This window comes from Centropristis striata, chromosome 16 (genome assembly GCF_030273125.1).
Source record: "Centropristis striata isolate RG_2023a ecotype Rhode Island chromosome 16, C.striata_1.0, whole genome shotgun sequence".
NCBI classification, from domain to species: domain Eukaryota; kingdom Metazoa; phylum Chordata; class Actinopteri; order Perciformes; family Serranidae; genus Centropristis; species Centropristis striata.
The window spans coordinates 3,463,800-3,491,025 of record NC_081532.1 but is presented as its reverse complement, the minus strand read 5'-3'; the positions used below and the strand labels follow the sequence as shown (position 1 = coordinate 3,491,025).

General features: G+C 37.6%; 1 protein-coding gene across 1 annotated transcript; it reads left to right on the top strand.

Annotated features, from left to right (window-relative positions):
- Positions 1-598: 598 nt before the first annotated feature.
- Positions 599-26,555, top strand: LOC131987813 (serine/threonine-protein phosphatase PP1-beta catalytic subunit-like). Its single transcript, XM_059352685.1, has 8 exons — positions 599-694; positions 11,149-11,280; positions 20,140-20,370; positions 20,460-20,564; positions 23,274-23,345; positions 23,438-23,589; positions 24,142-24,276; positions 25,139-26,555. Exons 1-8 carry the CDS (start codon positions 643-645, stop codon positions 25,241-25,243), a joined length of 984 nt encoding a protein of 327 aa, XP_059208668.1. The 5' UTR covers positions 599-642; the 3' UTR covers positions 25,244-26,555.
- Positions 26,556-27,226: the final 671 nt, after the last annotated feature.

The following is a 27,226-nucleotide window of genomic DNA, read 5'->3' as shown; positions in this document are numbered from 1 at the left end:
AAAAGTCTGGTCATAACAAACAGTCGCTATGCACTTTATGTGTTTTTTATGCACACTGTTCGCTGAGCCTTATTTGTTTCACAGCACCTTTATTTTTATACTGTATATTTATATTTTATTCTGCACTACAATCATAACCCCTTCTTTAGACATTTTTATTTTTACTGCATTTTATTGCTTGAATATGCCTAGGTTGTTCTTTTTATTTAATTGTGTTGTTATTGTCTCTGTGTGTAATGCTGCTGCTACACCGTAATTTCCCAGCTTGGGATGAATAAAGTCTATCTATCTATCTATCTATCTATCTATCTATCTATCTATCTATCTATCTATCTATCTATATTTATCTATATCTATATCTATATCTATATCTATATATATATAGTTTATATATATATATATATATATATATATATATATATATATATATATATATATATATATCAATAATAACTTATTGTGGTATTAAGTAAAGGAAGCCAGTATAAACTAATTTAAATTAATATAAATGTAGTTAAAGTATAGTCCCTCTTCACTACTTCCCTCACTACCGTCCGTGGTTACTGTTGCCTTGACAACAGCGCCTCCTGGTGTCTCCATGGTGAATAGACCCGGCCAGCACTGTACCACATCAGTTTGAAGATGGCGGAGGGTGAACTGAACGTGGACAGCCTCATCTCTCGGCTCCTGGAAGGTGAGTTATCTCAGCCCGCTCTCTAATGTTACACACAGCTAGCTGTTTGTGTACATAAAGCTTGTTCCTATTTGTGTTCCTTAACTACCGCGGCTGCCTCACGAAAGGCAGGAAATGTGTTAGCTTGTGTGGCTAACGCCAGCCAATCGTAACGGTGAATCCCCGGCTAGCTGTTAGCTGTCCGTGTTTATAAACACAGTCAGTGGTGAACGCCTACATTTAGCCGTTTTCGCTCTAATTGCGAGGTTTCTCCTGGCAACTGATTTATTGTGTCGTGGTCTAAACTTTAGCACGTACTTAAAATGAATGCCTGGTATTTTTTGCTGTGTTCTGGCTCATTTATTCTCCAAATTATGAACGCCTGGTACATCCAGAAAAGGAAGGGCTGGGACGTTTTGTCCTGTGCGTTATAACATTAAAGACAAAATAAAACCATTTATAATGGCTCTAACGGTTATAACCTTTACGTAGGCCCACGTAAGTAATAACTGAGTAAGTTAATACTTATTAAAGGCACGAACAAGGATTTTCACCAGCGTCCCTGCCCTTGACACGGTTAAGTTTTGCACAATATCCTCCAGTTACAGTTATATATATATCCTTTATTTAACCAGGTAAAAGTCTCGTTGAGATATATAAAAAAAATCCCTTTTCCAAGAGAGACCTGGCCAAGAAAGCAGCATAAAAAGAGACAAGTTACAACATTTAAACACAGTAATCATAAACAATTAAATACAAATACAGCATTCATAACAACACTGAAGGAGCCTCAGTAGAGGCATAGCACATGAAGCTATGGTCAGTAGGTAAATTATACTCAAAACTATGTAATTAAGATACTATTGCTAGATATAAGGAGAAAATACTTGGTAAGCTTCATGTTTTTTGCAGTGTGGGATTTAGTGCACTCATGCACATTGGGCCCACTATGCATACACTTTGCCTTTCTGTTAGTTGTAGGGCTGCAACTAACAACTATTTTAATAGTCGACTAGTCACCGACTATTGAAACGATTAGTCGACTAATCGGATAATTATTAATTTTTTCTTAAATTTCAGTAGAGACTTATAAGGAGCACTCACACTGACCAAGAGAAAAGATTTCTTTATCCTTCAGAATCTATTTAAATTCAACGATTGTGATCAACTCAGACAATTTCAATTCATTTTGCAGATTGTTCGATGATAAAGGGGCGTAACTAAAAGCTTTCTGACCTAACTCAGTTCTAACTCTTGGCTCCAGCATATGAACAATATTTAGAGAGCATAGACCATGTTTAGTTTTGTTTCGACATATGTATGCACACAGGTAAGAGGGAAGCAGCCAAAGAATAGATTTATAGATAAAAACTAACCAGTGAGAGAGTCTGCGAACATACAAAGATGGCATTTCAGCCGTGGCATACAGAGTACAATGATGTGTGTGATTTTCACAGCCAGTAATGAAACGCAGAGCACAATGATAATCACAGTCCAACTTCTTTAGGCTCTGATTAGCTGCATTCATAAAAAGCAGATCACCGTAGTCCAGTAGAGGCAAAAACGTTGGAGAAATCAAATATTTCCTAGACTGATAAAAGAAACAAGATTTGTTTCTAAAAAATAATCCTACTTTTAGTTTCAGTTTTGTCACAAGGCTTTCAATATGGGGTTTGAAAGACAGCTTCTGATCAATAGTGATCCCTAAATGTTTGTATACCGTGACCCTTTCAATTTCATCACCTTGTACTGTAATGATCTTTGGCAAATTGGGTGTCAAGTCTTTACCATTTGAAAAGATCATAAGTTTTGATTTCTCCGCATTCAATACCAATCTGAGTTGAGTTAGATGTGATTGAACCACATCAAAAGCAGATTGCAGGTATTGAAGGATCTGAACTAGTGAAGGGGATGAACAATAAATTACTGTATCATCTGCATAGAAATGAAATGAGGCATTTGATACGTTTTGGTAGAAAATGCTTTTGAAATAACATTCAACCTATTTGAAACAAAAACTCTCAATTGGAGCCAATATTTTAGGTAACAGCTCACCAATTCAATGGTTGAAGAGCTTGAAAAGCATGAAAAAGCTCACAATGTCAATCCTAAAAACAAGTCTTCAAACAATAAGATAATTATATAAGCACATAATAATAATAATACTCATTAAATAAGCACATGGAGCTATGGTCAGTAGGTAAATTATACTCAAAACAATATAATAAAGATACTATTGCTAGATATAAGGAGAAAATACTTGGTAAGCTTCATGTTTTTTGCAGTGTGGGATTAGTGCACTCATGCACATTGGGCCCACTATGCATACACTTTGCCTTTCTGTTAGTTGTGGTTCAGGTGAATGTCAAAACACATATTGAAGACACTGCAAAATTGGTACGGATGAAAGGAATACAGTGCTTCTCTGAACTGTCCACAAAAATGTTCATGTCCGCTGTTTAAAGTGTATCAGCTTGTGTAGCTGTGTTCACAATCACATTATTGCTTTGGTACTTGGTAAATAAAGGATATTTTGTTGGTGTGTGAGGACCAGGGTTTGGCAGAGAGAGTGATGTGCAAAAATGCTTTTGTGTTGGCCACCTGCTCAAGAGAAGGCGGGGAGTTTTTTCTGCTCCCCTGTGATATATCCTTTGAGTCAGACCAGACCACTAAGGCAAATTCAGCTGTCCTTGGCATACTTTCCACCAGTATCTGCGACTCTGTTGGAGGGATGAGACACCAGCATGCCAGCATTGAAATGCTAAGATTTCTTATTTATAGCAACTGCTGGGAAATGCCATAACACTGCAGCTTCCTTGCAGTTTCATTTTCATGTTAACATTTCTACCAAATGGTGAAATGAATTAAAAATAAATGTTTCCATTGCTTCACAGCCTGCAATCAACTTCCTGTCTGTTTTCTATGTGTTAGAAAAAATATTCTCAGCTGGAAAGCTTGTTGACAGTTTGTTTTTGTTGTTTCTCATTTTGGACGGCAGTGACTTGTTGATTGTGTTGCTCATATTTAAGTACAAGTTAGACTTGGCATCTTTCATAAGTGGCCAGCTTTGCTTTGATCTTCTTGTGCAAGATTATGATTGTGTTTTGTTTCTGTTTTCATGCTCTTAGAACACGTGACTATGCATGACTAAATGACTGACTAATTGTTATTGTTTTACAGTCTTCTTACATAACGTGCAGCTTTGTAGTTAGTGGTGTGAACTTACTCAAGAGTGAGAATCAACCATGTGATTACATCATTTAAGATTATGACGAATGTCTGAGATGAATTAGTATCTTTTTTGATTGTCTGTAAGTTATAATTTCTACTAAATTCCAGTGCCACGTGGTGACTGTGACAGGGGTGGAGATGTTTGTTTCTGAAATGAGTCTGGATCACTCCAGTACTTCAGTCTAGACCAGGGGTCAGCAACCTTTACTAACAGAAGAGCCATTGTCGGACAAAATAAGAGAAAACAGTCGGAATGGAGCCACAAACCTTATTTTGAGCCTTAGAATGGACATAAAACAGTCTACTAAGTAGGGCTGGGTGATATGGACCAAAAGTCATATCCCGATATATTTAGGCTGAATATCCATTTATGATGTATCCCGATATTTTTATATCAAAGTGAGAGCAAATGTTCAGTCAAATGTCACAATTAGTTTTATTGAAACTGTTTATTTAAGTGAACATAAATACTGTATAACAACAGGAGTACATTTAAAAAAAAAAAAATCAACAGCCTTTGAAATACAATAGGCCAATCAAACGAACATTACAAAATAACTAAATATGACAAACCCTAGTAAGGGCAGCATTTATATATAAAATAAGAAAAAAAAGAACTATATCAATATGGTCTAATTCCATATCACATTTAAAAATATATCGATATAACTTTTATATCGATATATCGCCCAGCCCTACTACTAAGTCTAGATTAACATTAATAATAGGTCATAGTGAGCAATGAGCATGAGCAAAAAAACATTAGATTTAGAAGTGATTTAATAATCTGAATTTAAGAAATCTTGTCAAGTGAATTTATCTGTCCATGCAGCAAGATCATTTCCCCCAGATTTAGTGTTTTTATCTTGTTTTTAGACACACCTTTTTGCAGTGCAAACACAGAATGCATCAAATTCAGTCTGAGTGTATCTATTTACAAAAATTAAAAGTCTTCCCATTTGAGCATTAGGTATCTTGCCTTTACTGTATTCAGTTGAAGGTTTCTAATGTTTTTCGAATCATTGCTTTCTGTTGTTATGATGTTTTTCCCAGGGTCCCAATTAGGGTTGTACATTGGAGCCATTATCTCCCTGTTAATGAACGGTTCATTTTATCCTGAAGTATTATAATTGAGATTTTAATGCGATGGTACTTTCCAGAAAAATGATGAATAAGTGGTATGTACAAATGCAAATAGCCCCAGCCGTGGCTAATGATAGCTCTTCTAGTAGCGCTGGAGAACCTCACTGATGGGACCCAGTCGCTGAAATAACATATACAGGTCTAACGAGTAGCGGCCACGTGTGGGAGTGGAAATCTTGTGGAAGGCTTGTGAAAGTGCATCCACAATAATTGAGATTTATAAAACAGAACAGGCGTATGTACGACCTTCTAAATCTGTCAAAAGAATGTGTATGCTTTATTCTGCCCAGTATGTACACACAGTTTTAGTCGTGGATCTACACAGCTTTATGCATCTGGTACCAGGCCTTGGTTTGCGTGTCTGTTTAATAAGAGCACTATTTTATTAGAAGTACATTGCCTCTATTTGATTTTATGGATATAGTATAGTTGGGTGATTCTCATGTACATGGTACAGCTTATAACAAAAATCCAAGAGCATTAAATGCATATTTTCTGTGACCCTTTATAACATATACAATCTAAAGTCACTGTTTAATATGAATTTATAATCAATTTAAAACATTTTAAGGCGTTTTCTGACATTTTTAGAGACACTGTGAGCAAAATTCATTACCGTAACATATTTAAAAATAATAAAAACAATGAAAGTTTTCCTTTTTTTTTCTTTGGCAAGCACATAAATATGCTCAAGGGTAGCTGGTATCACCAAAATGTATTTTATTAAAATACACACATTTTTAATGCAAACAATTCTATCATTACCGTGACATTTAACCATTTTTTCTCATACATTTTCATTCAGATTTTGTTATTTATACATTGTTAAAAACCATTATGTTTGATTATATTCTGTTAAATTATACATTTTTAAACACATATACATTTTATTTTTATAAAGTTTATTAAATATTTATTGTATATAAGTGTGGGGAAACCATGACATTTTTATCTGGATGCATTACGGTAATGAATTTGTGAATCAAAAATATAGAAAATATTATTTTAGCACAAAACAATGAATTGTGCCTCATTATGGCTATATTGTTCATTCATATAAAAGTGAAATATATTTACTTTATGTCCTTATATTCTTCACAAACAGAACTTAGACTGGCTTCATGAGAATCACCCAGTTGTAGATGTAACACCACTTTTGGTCTTTAACACACACAGATTTTTGTTGACATTTTCTGATGTTCACACAGAGTTACCATAACAAGAGATTTAAAATTTCCTGTTGCATAGCCGCTAAACCAGATCATCTGAAAGGTCTTGAGCCCTTATTTTGCATTCCCCAGATCGCATAATATCTCACTGTATGTTTTGCTGTCTGAGAAAACTCAGTGTTGAGGAAATGCCAAGTGTCAGTGAGAGTGCTTATTCATTGGAATTAAAACTTGCAAAACACTGTGCCACTCGCTCCCGAGCCGCCACACAATCACACACACAAACACTTATTCAGTTTATGATGGTTGCAAATCCTTGTCATTGCTTCATTTTAGCCTTTGCCCCTCAATGTTCTTAAGAACGTAATCTCTTTTAAAAGTGCCAGGCTGCAGAAGTGCAGAACAGTGAAAGGTTCAGTGTTAAAGCCCGGCAGGCTAAGCATCCGAGCTTAACTCACTCAGCTCTGATGAGGCCTGGTTATTGAGTGAAGAGCCCTACTTCTGCAATTTCATGCTTCACACCATGCGTGGCACATGGAGGCACTGCAGATACAGTAGATGGATGATAAAGAAAATTGATGGTGTGAAATCGATGGTGTAAAGCATCACTTGATTAAGGCTGGTGGAGCCTTGGAATAGATATTGGCTCTTAAATTCACCATCTGTGAGGATCCATATTCTTCTGGTTCACTCACTTCTCTCTGATTTGGTTGGATTACATGACTAATGAGACGGAGTCTGAGTAAAGTGTTTAAGTTGCATGTGTATGCACACGTGTGCATTTATGCATGCACAAAAAAAGTGTTTTTTCCCTGAGGTGAAAAGTTATTGTATCGTGGCCTCATTCTCATATAGTTTGCTGTGTTGTCTCCTGTGCTGTTGTGTTCACACTGACAATGACGCTAACGGTTGTTGACAGCAGTGGTTCCCAATCTTTTTCTTGAGGGACCCACATTTTTACCATTGTAAACTTTGGCGACCCCCATTGTCCATTGCTTCTATGAAGCCGAAGTCAATGTGACTTTCATGGTACCCTCTCTTTTTCTCTTTGAGATATTCAGCATTTTTGTCTCCCTGACGCTTCGCCATTTTTCCATTAGCTCTGTGTTTCTGTTGTTAGGTGAGGTTTCCACTAGGTGAGGTTACCGCTAGGGGAGGTTACCACTAGGGGAGGTTACCGCTAGGTGAGGTTACCTCTAGGTGAGGTTACCTCAAGGTGAGGTTACCGCTAGGTGAGGTTACCTCTAGGTGAGGTTACCGCTACGTGAGGTTACCTCTAGGTGAGGTTACCTCTAGGTGAGGTTACCGCTAGGTGAGGTTACCGCTAGGTGAGGTTACCGCTAGGTGAGGTTGCCGCTAGGTGAGGTTGCCGCTAGGTGAGGTTACCGCTAGGTGAGGTTACCTCTAGGTGAGGTTGCCGCTAGGTGAGGTTACCTCTAGGTGAGGTTACCGCTAGGTGAGGTTACCTCTAGGTGAGGTTACCGCTACGTGAGGTTACCTCGAGGTGAGGTTACCTCTAGGTGAGGTTACCGCTAGGTGAGGTTACCGCTAGGTGAGGTTGCCGCTAGGTGAGGTTGCCGCTAGGTGAGGTTACCGCTAGGTGAGGTTGCCGCTAGGTGAGGTTACCGCTAGGTGAGGTTACCTCTAGGTGAGGTTGCCGCTAGGTGAGGTTACCTCTAGGTGAGGTTACCGCTAGGTGAGGTTACCGCTAGTTGAGGTTGGAGGCACTGCAGATACAGTAGATGGATGATAAATAAAAATTGATGGTGTGAAATCGATGGTGTAAAGCATCACTTGATTAAGGCTGGTGGAGCCTTAGAATAGATATTGGCTCTTAAATTCACCATCTGTGAGGATCCATATTCTTCTGGTTCACTCACTTCTCTCTGATTTGGTTGGATTACATGACTAATGAGACGGAGTCTGAGTAAAGTGTGTAAGTTGCATGTGTAAGCACACGTGTGCATTTATGCATGCACAAAAATGCCTCAACAATACGTCAGTTAATCTGCTTTAAACTGCTCCCTGGTTGGTTATTCTATAATTTTTTATCCTTTAAAGGAAACAGAAAGGAAAAGTGTTTAAGGAAACTTCTCCTCTGCCTAACATGCATTCGTTTCGCTCGGCTCAGCTATCCTTTATTGGACTCTTGAGTGGGCGTCTTGCTTTAAGGCAATACCAAAATGGTTAGTTATTACATAATTCCTCAGTCATGGATTTGTTCATCACTTTTGTTCCATCGTCAATGGTTCATCTTCATGCAGGGCTTTCATTTGCTTTCTGTGTCGCCAAACTGAGACTTAAAAGCAGATCGCTATATAAGCCCTGTCCAATTACTATTTACTATACATGTATTAATATAGTGACAAAGCACAATTAGTCACTGTTATGTCACCACTATAACAAGGATAATACCTATTTATATAGCGCCCTTACAAATAATGGTACTAAGTGCTTAACAGAAAAAACAAGATTAAAGATATAACATATACAAGAATTTAAATAATTACGGGAAAAAAAGAGCACCAAGATGAGAGTGAATTGTTAAAGAGGACACTGAGTTTCTCAGGCCAGAGGATCTCCAGCTGGGATCAGGCTTATAGAGAGTTATCAGAGCACAGATATCGGCAGGAGTCTGACCATTCAAGGCTTTAAAAAACAAGCCGTAAAACCTTAAAATCAATACTTAAACTCATGAGTAACCAGTGAAGGGCAGCAAGGACAAATGTGATGTAATCGGTAGTCGCTTGCTGCTCTTAAGTATTAAAAAACCTGACAGCAGCGTTTTGTATAAGTGGCATTCTTTGGATGTTTTGCCTGCTGGTACCAGAATAAAGTGCACTGTAGTGGTTTTTTTCTGTTTGGTTGCTGTTCATAAAAGAAATAATTTGTATGGAGACATCTTGAAGTAAATTGCTGTTTCTTTTTTTACAGGATCTGGTTAGTGGACACTTTTATTTCTAGTAGTTTTTTTAAATTTGACATGTGGAATAAGGTGGTTTTGATAAAATATTACTATATGAGGATATATTTGTTTTGTTCTAATCAAATGGTTTGTCCCACATGATTCAAGAACTGTTGGCATTTTTTTAATTTGATCATAATTTTTCTGGTGTTCCTGTAATGTGTAATAAAGTGGTGATTATTTTTCAAGAAAACATGCCTGGCAGGTTGTGTGGTTTAGAGGGTTAATAACCCTGTAATAGGTGGTAATGCAGTCTGAAAGTGGATACAAGTACAGTAGTGTATTCCAGGACTCATCATTCTCCAGTCTAATATTTATTTATTTGTTTTATGCCTTTGTGTACCTTTGGCACTGGTGGTGCTGATTCTGTTCTTTTTCTTTTTCTTTTTGTGATATCAAGTGAAACAGTAACATAAAATGCAAACTTTTCAAACTAGATGGAACTTAACTTTTAGTCTTATCCAAGCCACAAGGTACCACAGCAAGCAAGGAAGCAGTTTTTACACATAATCTCACTTTTCATATCTCTGATTATTCCAACTGCTGACTGCAGCCAGCGTTTGCAGTTCTCACTCCTCTTTTCATCGTCATAAGATAAATCTGCTCTCAGAGCTGTGGCAGAACGCCAGAAAGTAGGCTTAAGCTAACAGTGCAACTACACAGCCAATAAACCCACACCACCAGTGCTGAAGATGCAAGCTGCTCTCCCAGTCTAAGCAGTGGGTCTCTTAACTGTGGCTGAGACTTAGCAGCTATAAGCTACACAACCATTACGCCCACAGCTCATCACATTTTAAGATTGCTTTGTGATTCTCCTCTAAGTGTTTTTTCCCCGAGGTGAAAAGTTATTGTATCGTGGCCTCATTCTCATATAGTTTGCAGTGTTGTCTCCTGTGCTGTTGTCTTCACACTGACAATGATGCTCACGGTTGTTGACAGCAGTGGTTCCCAACCTTTTTCTTAAGGGACCCACATTTTTACCATTGTAAACTTTGGCAACATCAATGTGACTTTCATGGTACCCTCTCTTTTTCTTTTTGAGATATTCTACATTTTCATCTCCCTGACGCTTCGCCATTTTCCCATTAGCTCTGTGTTTCTGTTGTTAGGTGAGGTTACCGCTAGGTGAGGTTACCGCTAGGTGAGGTTACCGCTAGGTGAGGTTACCGCTAGGGGAGGTCACGGCTAGGTGAGGTTACCGCTAGGTGAGGTTACCGCTAGGGGAGGTTACCTCTAGGTGAGGTTACTGCTAGGGGAGGTTACCGCTAGGGGAGGTCACCGCTAGGTGAGGTTACCGCTAGGTGAGGTTACCGCTAGGGGAGGTTACCTCTAGGTGAGGTTACCGCTAGGGGAGGTTACCTCTAGGTGAGGTTACCGCTAGGGGAGGTTACCTCTAGGTGAGGTTACCGCTAGGGGAGGTTACCTCTAGGTGAGGTTACCGCTAGGTGAGGTTACCGCTAGGGGAGGTCACCGCTAGGTGAGGTTACCGCTAGGTGAGGTTACCGCTAGGGGAGGTTACCTCTAGGTGAGGTTACCGCAAGGTGAGGTTACCGCAAGGTGAGGTTACCGCTAGGTGAGGTTACCGCCAGGTGAGGTTACCGCTAGATGAGGTTACCTCTAGGTGAGGTTACCGCTAGGTGAAGTTACCTGTGTATTCTGCAGGAGGGATGTTACACATGTCGTTATTCTCACTATATAGCCTTTATTTTCAAACTTTTCTATAGTGATTTTTCTATTTAAATCAATGAATAAATGTTTAATGTAGCCCGTATTTAGTTGTTTTTGTCCCACTAATGAATTAAATGCTGACTCGTCTATATTTAACACATTAGATTTATTACATCCCTTAAAATCAAGAGGGCTTCGCGACCCCCTGTGGATCTTTGGCGCCCCCCTGGGGGGGTCGGGCCCCTTTGCTGGGAATCACTGGTTGACAGGACTGACGGTGTCTTTTCTCTCCTCTCCAGTACGAGGATGTCGCCCGGGGAAGATAGTCCAGATGACCGAGGCAGAGGTTCGAGGCCTCTGCATCAAGTCCAGGGAGATCTTCCTCAGCCAGCCCATCCTGCTGGAGCTTGAGGCGCCCCTGAAGATCTGTGGTCAGTGCTGCACATTTCTGCCTTTGTATGAGGCCGCTTTCTCACAACCTCATGTTTACGTCTGTAACGTATAACATACTGTGACTTTTTCTCTAAAGCTCGTCTGAGCTGGAAGGTTTAAGAGTTTACTTATGTAACCAGGCGGGAAAACACCACATCAGCTCAGCCTGGGTCATATATTAAGTCACTGTTGCACTCTGTACCCTGTTTATGCTATAGAACAGGGGTCTCAAAGTCAAATTACCTGGGAGCCGCTGGAGGCAGTATCAAAATGACAGAAAAAAAGACACAAAATGACTAAAAAAAGACGCAAAATGACCAAAAAAAAACCTTAATTACTTAAAAAAAGACACAAAATTACCAAAAAAAGACACAACATGACCCAAAAATGATTTAAAAAGACCCAAAATGACCCAAAAAAGATCCAAAATGACAGAAAAAAACTAAATTGGTCATAAACCCCCCCAAAATGACCATAAAAAGACACAGAATTACCAAAAAAAGACACAAAATTATTTTTAAAAAGACACAAAATGACCCAAAAAAGACTCAAAATGATCCAAAAAAGACACAAAATGACCCAAAAAAAGACATAAAATGATTTAAAAAAGACACAAAATGACCCCAAAAAGACACAAAATGATTTAAAAAAGACACAGAATTACCAAAAAAGACACAAAATTACCAAAAAAGACACAAAATTACCAAAAAAAGACACAAAATTATTTAAAAAAGACACAAAATTACTAAAAAAAATAACCAAAAAAAGACACATTTTTTTTTTAAAAAAGACACAAAATGATTAAAAAAGACACAAAATTACCCCAAAAAAGTAATTAAAGGGACCTTCCACACACAACAAGGTAAAGTTCCATTCATATAAAACTCACATTAAACTTTCATATCAAGGTGGGGGCCACAAAATATCGTCACGAGGGCCACAATTGGCCCGCGGCCCGTGATGTTTGAGACCCATGATATAGAAGGACACAGATTGTGTTTCTCTGCCTGAGAGGCATAATGTAAACAGACCAAAGTTGAGCAGAGCAGTTCATTCTCAGTGGAGCTCCGTCTCCTGCCACCACTATCACTATCTCTAGCTGGCTCCTGCACATCTCAGCACACTCCCACATGCTTTATCTCTTCCCTCCAGTGCAGCACCGCAACTGCAAACAACTCAGAGCCGGCTAATATATGTGTCAGTCCGTGAAAATACAGTACACAAGCTCACATGTACGCTCGGGCCTACACACAGTTCATGTGCGGCTGTCCTCATACCACTCTCCTCCCACACACATTTGATCTGAGATTGTTGTTATGTAGGCCCTGAAACTGTGTCAACGTCAGATGGCCGCGTTTGTATTTTAAGCGATGAAAAACATAATTTGATGAAGTCCAACTGACATTGTTTAATCATCAAATTGAGTGTTAGGAGAATTATGTTTTCCACGTCTGCAGCAGAAAAACTGACTTGTTAAAGGCGTTCATGTTAGAGCTGCAGCCATTAGTTGACTAATCAATTCGTAAATCGACAAAAAAACTAATCACAAAGCAATTTGTCATGACAAAACGCTGTTATAAACCTCTTAAATATGGAGCTTTTTTATTAAACTCAATATCTTTGTGGTTTGGACTGACAAAACAATACATTTAAAGGGCTTTGATGGACGTTTTTCACCTTTTTCTGACTTTTTATAGACTAAAACAATAAATCGATGAATCTAGAAAACAACAAGCAAATGAATCTGTAATGAAAATAGGGCTGCAACTAATGATTATTTTCATTATCGATTAATTAAACCAGGGGTCTCAAACTCAAATGACCTGGGGGCCGCTGGAGGCAGTATCAAAATGACCAAAAAAAGACACAAAATTACAAAAAAAAAGACACAAACTGACTGAAAAAACACTAAATCACTTTAAAAAAAGACACAAAATGACAAAAAAGACACAAAAATGACCAAAAAAATACACAGAATTACCAAATAAGACACAAAATGACCCAAAAAAGACACAAAATGACCCAAAAAAGACACAAAACGAGCAAAAAAACACACAAAATTACTAAAAAAGACACCAAATTATAAAAAAAAAAAACCACACAAAATTACCAAAAAAATACACAAAATTACCTAAAATAGTAATTAAAGGGACCTTCCACACACAACACAGTAAAGTGCCATTCATATAAAACTCACATTAAACTTTCATATCATGATTTAAACGATTAATCGATTAGTTGTTTGGTCAATAAAATGTATAAAAATAGTGTTTCCCAAACCACAAGATGACGTCCTCAAATCTCTTGATATTCAGTTTATTGTCATAAAGGAACAAAGAAACGAGAAATATTCACATTGAAGAAGCTGAAATCAGAGAATTTGGACTTATTGTCTTTAAAAAAACTGCTCAAACCAATTATCAAAATAGCTGACGATTAATTAAATAATCCATTATTGTTCATTTAATCGAATAATTGTTGCAGCTCTAGATGAAAATAATCATTAGTTTCATCTCTCCTCCATGTAGACTTAACCCCGACACATTAAAGTATGCATGAGCTGAGGTGGTGTTATTTGTCCCTGTGTGGGGTTCCTTTGTCTCTCCTTTACTTTCTTTGTTTTGAAGCTGAACCCTGGTCCCTCGGCTGATTGGTTGCCTTTAACCACATCTGTGACGACAGGCTTTCAGAGCACCAGCTCTGAATATAAAGACCAAACAGCGAATAGCTTTAATAATTTACTAAGGCCGAATGGATCAGGTTCTGCTCTTACTCTCTCCCTCACATGTTAACCTTAATGCCACTGGCACACTTTTGCCCAAGCTGGCAGCTTTTGACTGTTCGGCTTTATCATTTATTTAAGCAGAATATTATAAAAAATGATTTTTTTTGTTGACAGTGGTGTTCCTTGTGCAGTGCCAGGGAGGATAATAATCAAACCTTTTTGATTTGAGAATGTTCTGAATTGGCCAAAGAAAGACCACAAGAATGCTCGCTATGTTTATATGTTTATATGTGTAGATTTGCATTCTGTGGTAGCATTTATTTTCAAACTCCAGACAGTGTTAGTTCTGAGTCACATAGAGTGTCTTGAATTACTTTCTGACCACAAGTTCTGAGTGAAAAAGTGGCAAAACCTTTTTTACAACCTGAAGAGAATAAAAGAAAACATCCAAGAATGCAAAATGTAAAGAAAAAAGAAAAAAAAGGAAAGCGAGATAAAAAAAACTTGTAAAAACACAAATATTTTTTACAGATTTCTTTAAAAATACAGATAATAAACAGATAATATCTGTATTTTACTATATATATATACACATATGAAGAATAACTAAAGGTTCTTAATGTTAATATAATGGTAAGACTTTGGAAACTTACATTTTTTTAACCATTTTTACACATTTTTTACTGTCGGAAAACAAAGTTTCCTTAATTTTAGATTCAGAAATATATGTATTTTTGTATTTTTTAAATAGAATTCACTGTAATTTTACATTCAAGACCATTAAGGAATTAAATTATACTGTAAGAAAAAAAGAAAACGTCCAAGAATGCACTACAACATTTTTTTAATGCAAAAGTTAATTTAAATAAGTATCTTATTTTAAAGTGATGATTTCATAAATAAATAGAACTCCTAAAGCATTATCTTAGCAGAATGTCACATAAATTTTTCACTCAAGTAATTTTTTATATTCAAATTGTTATATCTTAGTATAGGTGCACATTTAATGTTGTTATTGTCTTTTTTCATTTCAGTTGACTTATCAGGAGTTGTATGTGTCCATAAGGTGATATTCTCACACCTTGCTATCCACCATGCTCTTCTTAAGTTTCAAATAACACTTAAAATAATTTACTACATATATTATTTTATCACATAATATTTTTGCACCTTTTAAATTAATATTTGCCTGTTTTATCTCACTATAGGGGCACATTAAATGTTGTTATTGCCTTTGTTTTCCTTTTAGTTTGACTAATCACAAGTGTTATGTATCCATAAAGTGATATTCTCACACATTGCTATCCACTATGTTCAGTTTCAAATAACACTAGAAATAAGATACTACAAGTATCATTTGTTCATATCATATTTTCACCTTTTTATCATAAACATTTCCTTTTTTGTGTAAAATAGATCCTTTGCTATTTGAATGCCATCTGGAACCCCAGAGACACACTATGTTTGTTTGTTTGTTTGTTTGTTTATTTTATTTTATTTTATTTTATTTTATTTTATTTTATTTTATTTTATTTCATTTCATTTCATTTCATTTCATTTCATTTCATTTCATTTCATTTCATTTCATTTCATTTCATTTCATTTCATTTCATTTCATTTCATTTCATTTCATTTCATTTCATTTCATTTCTATTTATTTATTTATTCATTTAGCACCTTTCAAAACCAGGGTTATAAGGTGCTTTACAAAATACAATGTCATTGAGGCAATACAACAGTTAAATCTTAAAAATAAGAGAACATCATCAAAACAGTGAACAAGCATTAGATAAAATAATAGAAACAAAAATTAAAATATGTGTAAAAACATTAGAATTATTGCACAAATGTCAGTCTGTACATGTGGGTTTTTAAAAGCTTTTTGAAAAATGATACACAGACTCTGTGACGCTGTTGTGATACTGTATGTTACAGTGATGAACTGCACCATAGTGACTGTAACTGTTTTTGTGTTTGTTTGTTGTTTTCATCTTGAAATGTGCTCTGAGCTTTATTACTCAGTGTTTCTGACACAGCTGATGTGTTTTTATGTGGGTGTTTTTCAACCTGTTGATTATGTGGCTACACAAGGTCATGCAATAGTGCTCTTGATTACAGCTCTGTAACTAAAGTGCCAGTGCCCTGATACAAGGCTAATAATCTAATGGTTGTTCCAGTGCATGCATGGACATGGCTATCATTAGTTTAATTCATCTGTTTGTCCGATCTTTCAGCGTATCTGTGCACCTCAGCACGCCATATAACATCACATGGGTGGCATACTTTGGACTCATAAGACTCTGCTGTGTCATTTTATAATTGAAGAGTTTCTATTATCACATTGCTTTTATATTGTGTTGTCCTCTGAGGCAAATCTTGCTCATTTATAACACTGACCTCGGGGCCAGCGCTCCTTCTTTCAGCCTTTTGCTCTCCGCTTTTTTAAACCCTAAATCTCCGAGCTGCTGTCCTCGGACTGTTTTGACACTGCAGAGGCAGCGCGGAGTAAATAATTCACTGTCATCCTACAATTCCTTGTGAGAGGGGAGGCGCCGTAAAATGCCAGTCTGGGTGAAGCTCACAGATTCATATTCACTCATGCAACACTAAGTGTGAAGTCGAGGATAGTTAGGATAGTAAATCTAACCTTAGGTGCCTTCAAACAGACAGCCAATCAAATGGTGGTGTGATTCAGGTTTTACTACGGAGCCAAAGCTCAGCATATAAAGTTCACTCACCTCCAACTGTCTCTGCACAGATTACAGTCTTTGTTGCCATGTCTCAGAGTTTACCATTCTAGCCAAATGTGGCTTTGTTGTTTCTTTTCGTTTCCTTTTTTGAGCAAACTGCAACAAAAATGGGCAAAGCTAATTGTTTATGCCTCATGGCCATTTCTGTTTTGGTGCAAGCACAAGCAAGAATTATTGTTCTCTCTCTGTGTTGTCCTCTGTATTTACTCTGTCCTCTGTATTTACTCAGTCCTGTGTTTACTCCAGTATGTGTTGCTTTCAGTCTGCCAAGACTAAAAAACATCAGTGCTCATCATAATCAGTATTTTTATGTTTTTATGTCGTTTTCAGTCTTGGATCCTTTACCAGCTCTAGTAGGATTAGCACAAAGCGAACTTGCACTGTTTTGTATGTCCTTAGAAGAGAAAAGAGATATGAAATGTTGCTAATCCTGATATGCTTTTAATTGAAAAACAAAAATATGAATATTAATATATAAATATAAAAAATAAGGGGCATTATACAGAAATCACAGAAGACTACTTGAGTCAAGACTAAAAACACAAAAGTTAGCGAACAAACACAATACATATAAGACACAAGTAGTCTAATTGGGATTTTGATGATGCACAATGTTGAGGGAATGATCATTATTGCACATTTTTTCTTGTTTTCATTGACAAAATGTATTAAAATGATCATAGTGTCATTTTTATAATATTAAGAATTCAGTTTGTAGGCCAGGCAGCTTTGCGGCTTCACAATACTTAATTTTTACACTTATTTTGTGTTATTGCACTTCCTACAATTTTCACTATTCCATATTCTGATTACAGTAAAATTGCAATTAAATATTCCGCTCTAGTTAAAACTCAAAACAGGCTTTGAAAACGGCAACTAAAGTAATACTAAAGAAGTTTTCAAAAGTTTTCCTGATATCATACTGAGACTCTGTTTGAGTCTGGACTGTGTTTCTGGATCACAGCATTAATACTTAACGGCTTGTATCATAGAGGTTTTGAGTTTTATTGATGTGAAGTTGTTAACATTACCAGTACTTGCCTCAAAACTCTAAAGACAGTGATCTGGGGCTGCGTGTCCAGGGCAAAGAAAATGATTGATGGTGAAACACACCAACCTGCTTAGCACAGCATGAGCACTGAGAATAAGCCAGAGACGGACTTCAAACACTCACAACTGTTTTCTTTAATCATTCATTTGCACAGAAAGAAAGTGTGTTTTTGCATGCCATCCTAAGACACAGGCAAAAATAAGTACAGGCCTGCTGCCATATAGGTTAGATGCCAGTTGCGGTTCGGGTTTTGGTGCCGAGATCACGGACGGGCACCGTGAAATGGAAAATAAATCATGCCAGCCACGCTCAGGATATAAAGTTGTAATTTCTGTTGGTCATTTTAATCTCAGGGCCAGACATCTGCACGGCAAAACAAGGCCTATTATTTCATTTTAATGTGTATTTGGTGCCATCTTGTAATGAAACATTGCCATAAAAAGAGTGTGGCACATGAATTAGCTTTCCGTTTCGGTCACAATAAAGCCTGTTATTATTGTCACAGTCTTTCTGGTGAGGCTCACTGCAGTCATCTGTGTCTGGAGCACTTAGCCCAAATTAGAGCAGCTCTTAAGTTGGTGCGAGAGGATATAAAAGGAAGCAGGTCTTGGCTAGGTGATGAAGTGAGGCTCCCCTGCAGAGATCTGTGCTGTGGTTGGAGCTGCTCCAGCACATCGCTGCCTGGCTGATGTCAGAAAGAGACCAGGATGACCCTGAATCCTGCGAGAGTTGTTAAAATTAAAATAAGTTTGCGTGGCTATGTGTATGTGCGTCCTTTATTTTTGCGATTAACCTGGATTGTGAGCTTTCTCTCTCTTTCTGCGGCTCATTTCCCACGGGCCGTGGCATTGATCTAGTGACAGTTGAAATGGTTCATTTAGTAAAAACATAGAAGTAAAGCTTAGGTAGAGTCATGTATTCCCACCAACCTACTGATGTGTTATGAAAGTCAAAGTGGATTCAGAGAGATAAGAGTTGGTGTGTGTATAATATATGTGGGGGTGAATATGTGATTTGGAGTTAGAACAAGGTTTTGCTTAAATCCTGCAATTGCTCTTATTGTATCCAATTTTCACATCATTTCATGCTCTTATTCTTTTCCCCACAAACTGCATCACCACTGTTTTTGATCATCTATTCCCTTTAGCTCAGTTGACTTTTATTCTTCTCTAGTTTCCCTCTCTAAGAAGCTCCTGTTTCATATATTTAATGTAGGTTAAGCAGCTTTTTTCTTCGATTGCACTTCAAGTATATAATGTATACTTATATGTATGTATAATAATAATGGTTTGTTTAAAGTCTTGAAAGAAAATACTTGTGTTTACATACAATCTAGGTTAAAATGCACAGCTGGGAAAATAAACAAGTGACCATATGCATTGATTGCATTGCTTGTAAAGGAATTTTGCAAATTTCTTTTTTTTTTTTACATTCATAAGAACGCATTAATTAAATCAAATCAAACTTTATTTATATCGCGCTTTTCATACATATAAATGCAACACAAAGTGCTTTACAAAAAATAAGAATAAAAACAGACAATAAAAATGACAAAACCCACCTCTCCCTTCCCCACATACACATCTGTATGTACACATACACAAACATGCACACACACGCACGTAGACACACAAACACACACTCAGACTCACACACAGCACATATTGATTGATAGTGTAGAGACATGGCAAGATGATTTAGATTGTTTTAAAGGCTTGCAGAGTCTGGAAATGTTTGGTTTAACTACCTTTAAAAGTGCTTGAGTTTTACTGTTTAAAACTCAGGGTTCGTACGGTCATAAAAAAAGAAAAGTTATGGAAATTGAAAATGCAATTTCTAGGTCCTTGAAAAGTTATTGAAAAATAAAATCCTCTCTAAGGTTTTCGAAACGTCATTGAAATATTGCTGGATAATATTTAGAATGTGTAAAAAAGGCCTGCTGAATTCTTATGCATTAGTATTTCTTAAGCAGGTGTCAAGTAACCTAACCTGGAACATGTTTCAAACACTTGGCTGGAGCGCAAATAAAATTTCAGTCAGAAGATTTTTTTTACTTTAATCCATGTAAATATGTGTAAAGAAGAATTCAAGTTGCAATTAAAACATAGCAGGGTGTATCAAAATGTGTCGGTGGTTTGATTTAGAGGCACCGACTACAGTGGTCCGACTGAAATGCATTAATTTTTTGGTCTTGAAAATTCATTGAAAGGTCATGGAGAAGTCATTGAAAACTTATGGAAAACCATTGCTAAAAAAGTGTATGAACCCTGAAAACTGTACAAACCCAGTAAATAGTCAAACTAAAGCCTTGTGTCTTGTCCCCTATGTTTAGGAGATATCCATGGGCAGTACACAGATCTGCTGAGGCTGTTTGAGTACGGTGGTTTCCCTCCAGAGGCTAACTACCTTTTCCTGGGCGACTACGTGGACAGAGGGAAACAGTCCCTGGAAACCATCTGTCTTCTGTTGGCCTACAAGATCAAATACCCAGAGAACTTTTTCCTGCTCAGGGGCAACCACGAGTGTGCTTCCATCAACCGCATCTACGGCTTCTACGATGAGTGTGAGTTAAAAATGAACCTGCACAGCTAGACTCACGAACAGCCCTGTGGAGTCAGATTTTTAATAATGTGTGTTTATGTGTCCCACCAGGTAAGCGCAGGTTCAACATTAAGTTGTGGAAGACCTTCACCGACTGCTTTAACTGCCTCCCCATCGCTGCTATCATTGATGAGAAGATCTTCTGCTGCCATGGAGGTGAGAGAGCTGTTTGCACCTATTTCATTTCATTTCTGTGCACCAGAACATTGGCAATACAATAATACATTTTTAGTGTTACCTTTTTGTCAGTTCCCATACACATTGATAATATACTAACACATAAAAATGACTGTTAACTGGAAAAAAGGTGCAGATAAATGTTTTTAAATTCATCTCTGCCAAATGTGCAGGAAGTGGAGGGTCTAAATGGCCATTGGCCCCAACACTTTACAAACTGTCCTGCTTTGTGAATGAGAGTAGATGAAGAAAACAACGTATAATATGTCTTTTATGTTCTCAGTACTGACGTGTAAAACTGGTAAGGGCCAAGTTGGGGTGTCTAAAAAACCAGATAAAAACAGTAAATCTGAGGGAAATGATCTTGCTGCATGGACAGATAATTTCACTTGATAAGATTTCTTAAATTAAGATTATTAAATCTAGAAATAAGCATGTTGAACGCCTAAAATAAGAAATTAACTCTTAAAACAAGATCAATGATCTAACGCTTCTAAATCTAAGTTTTTTTTTTTAAATCTTGTGTTACGACCCAGCTCGTTTTGGAGAGCAGTAACATGTAATTGGGATAAGGAATGAGGTGGAATGTGACAACTGGGCAGTTCTGGTTAAAGTCAAGTGTTTATTTAACCAGAGAGAGAATGCTCATGCACAAGAAAATATACCAAAAAGAGCCGAGGCTGTACGGGGGCTGACAAATAACCAATGCACTATACAAAGTTGAATAAATTAATTACCGAGCTCTTGGCTCAAAAGAAAAGCTCTAAAGAACAAAAAGAGGTCAGCACCCATAAGCTTTCAAAAATAACAGACAAAACAAACTAATATTTAAACAAAGGATGTCCAACTCTTGGTTCTCTGAATCTAACAAATTTACAAACTAACATAACATAACTTACAAAGATTCCCAAAAGCACTGCCTGAACCACTCAGACAGGCAAGCACAACTACAACACTCAATAATACAATACAATACTTTATAATAACATAAATGGTGTGCAACCAACTGCAAGGCTCACTGTTTTTATAAAGTGCAGCTGGGTTGATTGAATACTCCTGATTGGTTGTCTCGGGGGAAACTCAGCCGCACCAATCACAGACGCGAGTGAGAAGCAACCAGGAAGTAGGCGGTCTCAGCTCCAGAAGGACTAATCCACGTCAGGGAATCCCACAGCTTGATTTGAATAATCAGCAGAATCATACATAGAAACAATATAACACATGATAAACGGCAGCCAGCCGTAACACTTGGTAAGAACCAAATAATGTGCAGTGCATGTTTACATATTGTTTTGGTATAAAAGTAGTGTAACATGTATAGTGAGTGTGTGATTGAGTGACAGAGAGAGAGAGAGATGGTGGATTAGAGCTGAAAGCTGTTGGCCAGAGAACATATTAACACTGAAGTTTTCTGTTACTAAATGTATAGTCTGACACACACACACATATAGACTTTTTGCCCCCAGTTTCCCCAATGAAGCCGCGCTGCAGGGCATCTTACCAGAATCGGCAGCGCAAAACTTTCTTGACCAAAAAAGAATCAGTAGTTTTCTTCGTTTTGAATTAGTGGTTTGTTTGTAAGGGAGTCATGTCGGAAAGGTACAGGGTGTGGTTTCACACACGCATACTTTTTTACCCTCATTCACCTGTTGGTCGGAAAAGAAACAACGCTACACACATAAACAGCAGAGACAGACTGTCAGGAGACCAATGCAAATCTTTAGTCACACTTGACAGACACCACATCTTCTGTTTGTTCCATGTACCTGTTTGAAAACACACACCTGGTGATCCATCATTTGAATATGTGGCACCCAAACTTTGGACCTCTCTGCCTCTCCCCCTACGGTCTGATGTTTCTGTGGACTCTTTTTTTTAAAATTACCTTAAGACCAGATATCTTTTTAGACAGGCATTTGGATGTCCACCATGCATTGTACATATTATTTTATCATTTTAATGTTTAATTGTGTTTTAACTGTGTTTTAATTGTCTTATGTTCCCCTATCTTATTTCTTTATGTTTATCTTCTGTAAAGCACTTAGTGATTTTATCTGTGAAAAGTGCTATATAAATAAACTTTACTTACTTACTGACTTACTTACTTACTGACTTACTTACTTACTTACTTACTAATTTACTTACTTACTAATTTACTTACTTACTTACTTACTAACTTACGTACTTACTTACTTATTTACATGCTTACGTACTTACTTACTTACTAATTTACTTACTTACTTACTAATTTACTTACTAACTTACGTACTTACTTACTTATTTACATGCTTATGTACTTACTTACTTACTTACTTACTGACTTACTGACTTACTGACTTACTTACTTACCTACTTACTAATTTACTTACTTACTTACTTACTAATTTACTTACTTACTTACTTACTTACTTACTAACTTACGTACTTACTTATTTACATGCTTACGTACTTCCTTACTTACTTACTTACTTATTTACTTACTTACTTACTTACTTACTTACTTACTTACTCAGTCACTCACTTACTAACTTACTTACTTACTTTTGGTTGCATGTCCGACCCAAAGCGGTCACACCCTGAAGCTCTGCCTCGTCCCAAATGTAAACTCAAACTTTTTGATGCCCTGGTTTCAAATATAATCGTCATATAACTCCAAAAAACAACTAACCTCTTTATTTTCTATTTTAGGGCTATCGCCTGATTTGCAGTCGATGGAGCAGATTCGCAGGATCATGAGGCCAACAGACGTTCCTGATACAGGTACTGCACGCTCATAATGAAGTACTGAACATGTTTATGTCTATGCTCTGCCTCCAACTCTTCTCTCCATCTGTGTCCTCTGTGTGTCTCAGGCCTGCTGTGTGACCTGTTGTGGTCAGACCCAGATAAGGACGTACAAGGTTGGGGAGAGAACGACCGCGGGGTCTCCTTCACCTTCGGAGCAGATGTGGTCAGCAAGTTCCTAAACCGCCACGACCTGGACCTCATCTGCAGAGCCCACCAGGTCATTATAACGGGAGGCTGGATGTGGAGGGTGTTAATCATGCAGGAAGTGCACGGCCAGCAAATTGATCTGTTTTTTTTTCTTTGAGACTTTGGTTGTCCACGCACTTTAATGATAGTTGACCTCCATTAGTTTGTGCGTCTTTTCCAAAGTAATTACTGTGGCTGATGCAAAAGCACAGACACAAGAGCTTAACCACATAATAGAGCTTGTGCAGCAGTCTTTCCCCCCATGCATCATTCATTATAACTTCATTTACCTCTCAGTTATTGTCAATCACTTTATTTGCTGAAGTCAAACAGTATGAAACTGAGAAAGAGAAGCTGCGGCATGCATTGAGACACGATATTTACCTGCAAAACAATTGATTATTAGAATTTAAATGTATAGCTCTTCTGTTTATACATTATCTATTTCAGCTCCTTGTTGGGCGTTTCATATTGATTGAGGTGTAGGTGGTTATGGACACTCAGAGTCAGATTCTAGCCGCAGATCTGTTTCTTGGTATTGATCGGTGTGGGCGGTGGAATAATGTCATGTGTCTTCTAACAGGTTGTGGAGGATGGATACGAGTTCTTTGCCAAACGCCAACTGGTCACACTTTTTTCTGCTCCAAACTACTGCGGGGAGTTCGACAATGCAGGCGGCATGATGAGTGTCGATGAATCCCTCATGTGCTCCTTCCAGGTAGACTTAAAATCTATAGCATGTGTGCATTTTATGCTTATTCTGCCCTACAAAGTATAACTGCAGTAACTACATTTTTGGTCAAAATTGAGTTATAACTAAAAATGAACTCCTTGATGTCAGTTTTATCTTGTGACAAAGTTTTAGATTTCAATTTTGCTTTATTTCAGAGAAATAATTATATAAAAACCACAAAATCCAACTCAAAACCAAGCAGTAATTGCACTTACCACCGTCTGCTTTGGATATATATACTAATTTAAACATAAAAATAATAGAGCTTATAAGTTTATTTGAAAGGGAAATTATTATCTAGATTATCGGATACGTCGTTTTGTAGTATTTGTAGTTTTTTCCTCCTATTTTCGGTCTCTTGGCCAATGAAATGCATCAGAATACATGTGGGAGTGTCGCAATGCAACATGTTGATTTTTAAATAAAAACTTTATTGAAGGTTTGGACAAATAAACTCAACTTCTCATGAAAGCCACAGGAATAAGCTCTCAAATACTTTTCAGAAATTTCATTTCTATCTGCTACAGAGGCTGAAAAATCTATTATTTAGTCGAAAGAGTTGACACTTCTGTTGAATTTCCAGAAAAACTTCAGGTTTTAGGGGCTTATTTTAAAATGGCCCACAGGTTTTACAGGCATTTTTTCCAGCCGTTTTAGGCCTAATTGGGTTAACCCATTTTGCTGGCCAGTTAAAAAACGTTAGAAAAATTGAAAGCAGTTTTTCCCAGTTTTACCTTTTGTGTAGTTACTACAGTTAGACTTTGTAGAGCAGTATTGTCTGATAACATTAATATGCACTCACACTTACTCTCTCTCTCTGTCTCTGTGTTTGTGTCCTGATGTAAAGATCCTAAAGCCCTCAGAGAAGAAGGCTAAGTACCAGTACGGCGGTGTAAATTCTGGTCGGCCCGTCACCCCGCCCCGCACCACCCAAGCCCCCAAGAAGAGGTGAACGTCCAGCCTCGGCTCTCCCCCCTCTCCCCCCCTCTCCCCCTCCTGTCCGTCCCCGGTCTGCCGCCATGGCAACCCCTGTAACTCCCCTGTATAGCGAAGATACAGGGCTTATCTAATTGCCCAAATCTTTCTCCTCTTTCTCCCCCACTCACCCGACCTCTTCCAAACTCCACTGACAGCTCTTTTCTTAATGTGTATGTGTACATAAATTTGCTGTGACCAATCTGTTTTTTTTTCTTTTCTTTTCTTGTTTTTTTTTTGCCTGTTTGTTGGTATTTTTGATATTATTATTAACAGATGATTTGTGGTTTTACTTCCAATGCCATTTGAGGTTTATAGAACCTGATAATGTCATAAATTCCTGATAATGTAACAACCCCGATAATGTAATAAAAAATCTGCACTTGAGTCCATTGAAAATCCTGATAATGTAATGACTTCCCGATAATGTATCAAAGTGCATTTCCCAATAATGTAATACACTTTTTTTTTAACCAATAATGTAATAAAGTATAACATTAATGGGAGGTTATTACATTATCAGGTTAGCCTTCATTTCGCAAGTCCTGATAATGTAATAATTCCCCAATATTGTAATAATTTAACAGCAGACCACCCATTACTTGGGTTCAAGTGGTGATACTGTGTAGGCAACTCTAGCTCAAGAGCTCTAGCGCCACCAACAGGTCAAAGTTGAGTGTTTATTAACTTTTTGACCCATATCACTGGAACCCTTGGGCCAATCCGAGCTCAATGCATCCTCAATGGGGTTTTTCGGCCATATTGGATTTTCCGCCATCTTTGATTTGATCAAAAACCTTCCACTAATGTTATACTTTATTACATTATTGAAAAAAAAAAAGTGTATTCTATTATTGGGAAATGCACTTTATTACATTAACGGGAAGTTATTCCATTATCAGGTTTTATTACATTTTCAATGGACTCAAGTGCAGATTGTTATTACATTATCGGGGTTATTACATTATCGGGGAATTTATCACATTATCAGCTTCTACAAGGTTTTTCTGAGGTTCTGTGTCGTCTCTGTGTCGAGGGGCAAAGTGACCGAGTCAGAGGAAGTCTTGTTCCGTTTTAAAACACAAACAGTACAGATGAAACATTGTTTTTGCCTTGACGTTCTCTCGACAAGCAGAGAGAATCCTTCCGACGTGTTTTAATGAGACTGAGCTCTCCGTGCTAAATCCGTACACACAAACCTCTTGTATTCCGGTTTGACAGTGTAAACACATTACAGCGTACGCGGTGCACTTGCGGTTGCTGTGCAGGCGCACATTTTATATATTTAACTATTGGAAAATAAGTGCACCTCCCCATGAGTAGCAAAGAATGTGAAGAAATGAATGAAACAGAGGATAAATCTGATGCTGCTGGCAGTGGACACGCTCTCCCCCCCGAACACACAACGCCCTCTGGGCATCGTCTCCTCCACTCTGTTATGCCTCCCTGTGCCTCGACTCCACACCCACACACAAAAAAACATGGCCGCTCCTCACACAGAGCTGCTATTGACATGTTCCTGGGTCTATTTATTATTTGTTCTCATCAGGATAATTTCCCCCCATATATAACGCTCCTGGTTTGTAGTGAAAGATGCTGAGAGAGAGGTTTTTTCATGTCCATGCACACTGCACAGGCATTTAACTAACACTTATGGTCAGTATTTTACCTGCAGACATTTGGTGTACTAAAAGTGCTTATAAAATTCTTTATATGAAGCAGCTAAGGATAGAAAATATCTAACGGCATCGGTTGCAATGTTGTCTAACGTATCTTAGTAACAGTGTTAAAAAGACCAAATGAATAAAAAGCAAGCTTTGACAAAATGCTCCACGTTATTTGAAGTGTTAAGTGTCGTGTTTCTAGAGCACACGGCAACAAAAACAGAATGAAGAAAGTTCGCTCTTGGAAGCTTTTAAGGAAAAAAAAAAAAAAGCCAGCTATCCTGCTGTCACATCAG

Bases quoted from the DNA above. Each gene is read 5' to 3' on its own strand.
- LOC131987813 (XM_059352685.1), top strand. From the start codon at position 643: ATGGCGGAGGGTGAACTGAACGTGGACAGCCTCATCTCTCGGCTCCTG. The intron at 20,371-20,459 runs GTGAGTTAAAAA...GTGTCCCACCAG, and splicing joins CTACGGCTTCTACGATGAGT to GTAAGCGCAGGTTCAACATT. The intron at 20,565-23,273 runs GTGAGAGAGCTG...TTTCTATTTTAG, and splicing joins GATCTTCTGCTGCCATGGAG to GGCTATCGCCTGATTTGCAG.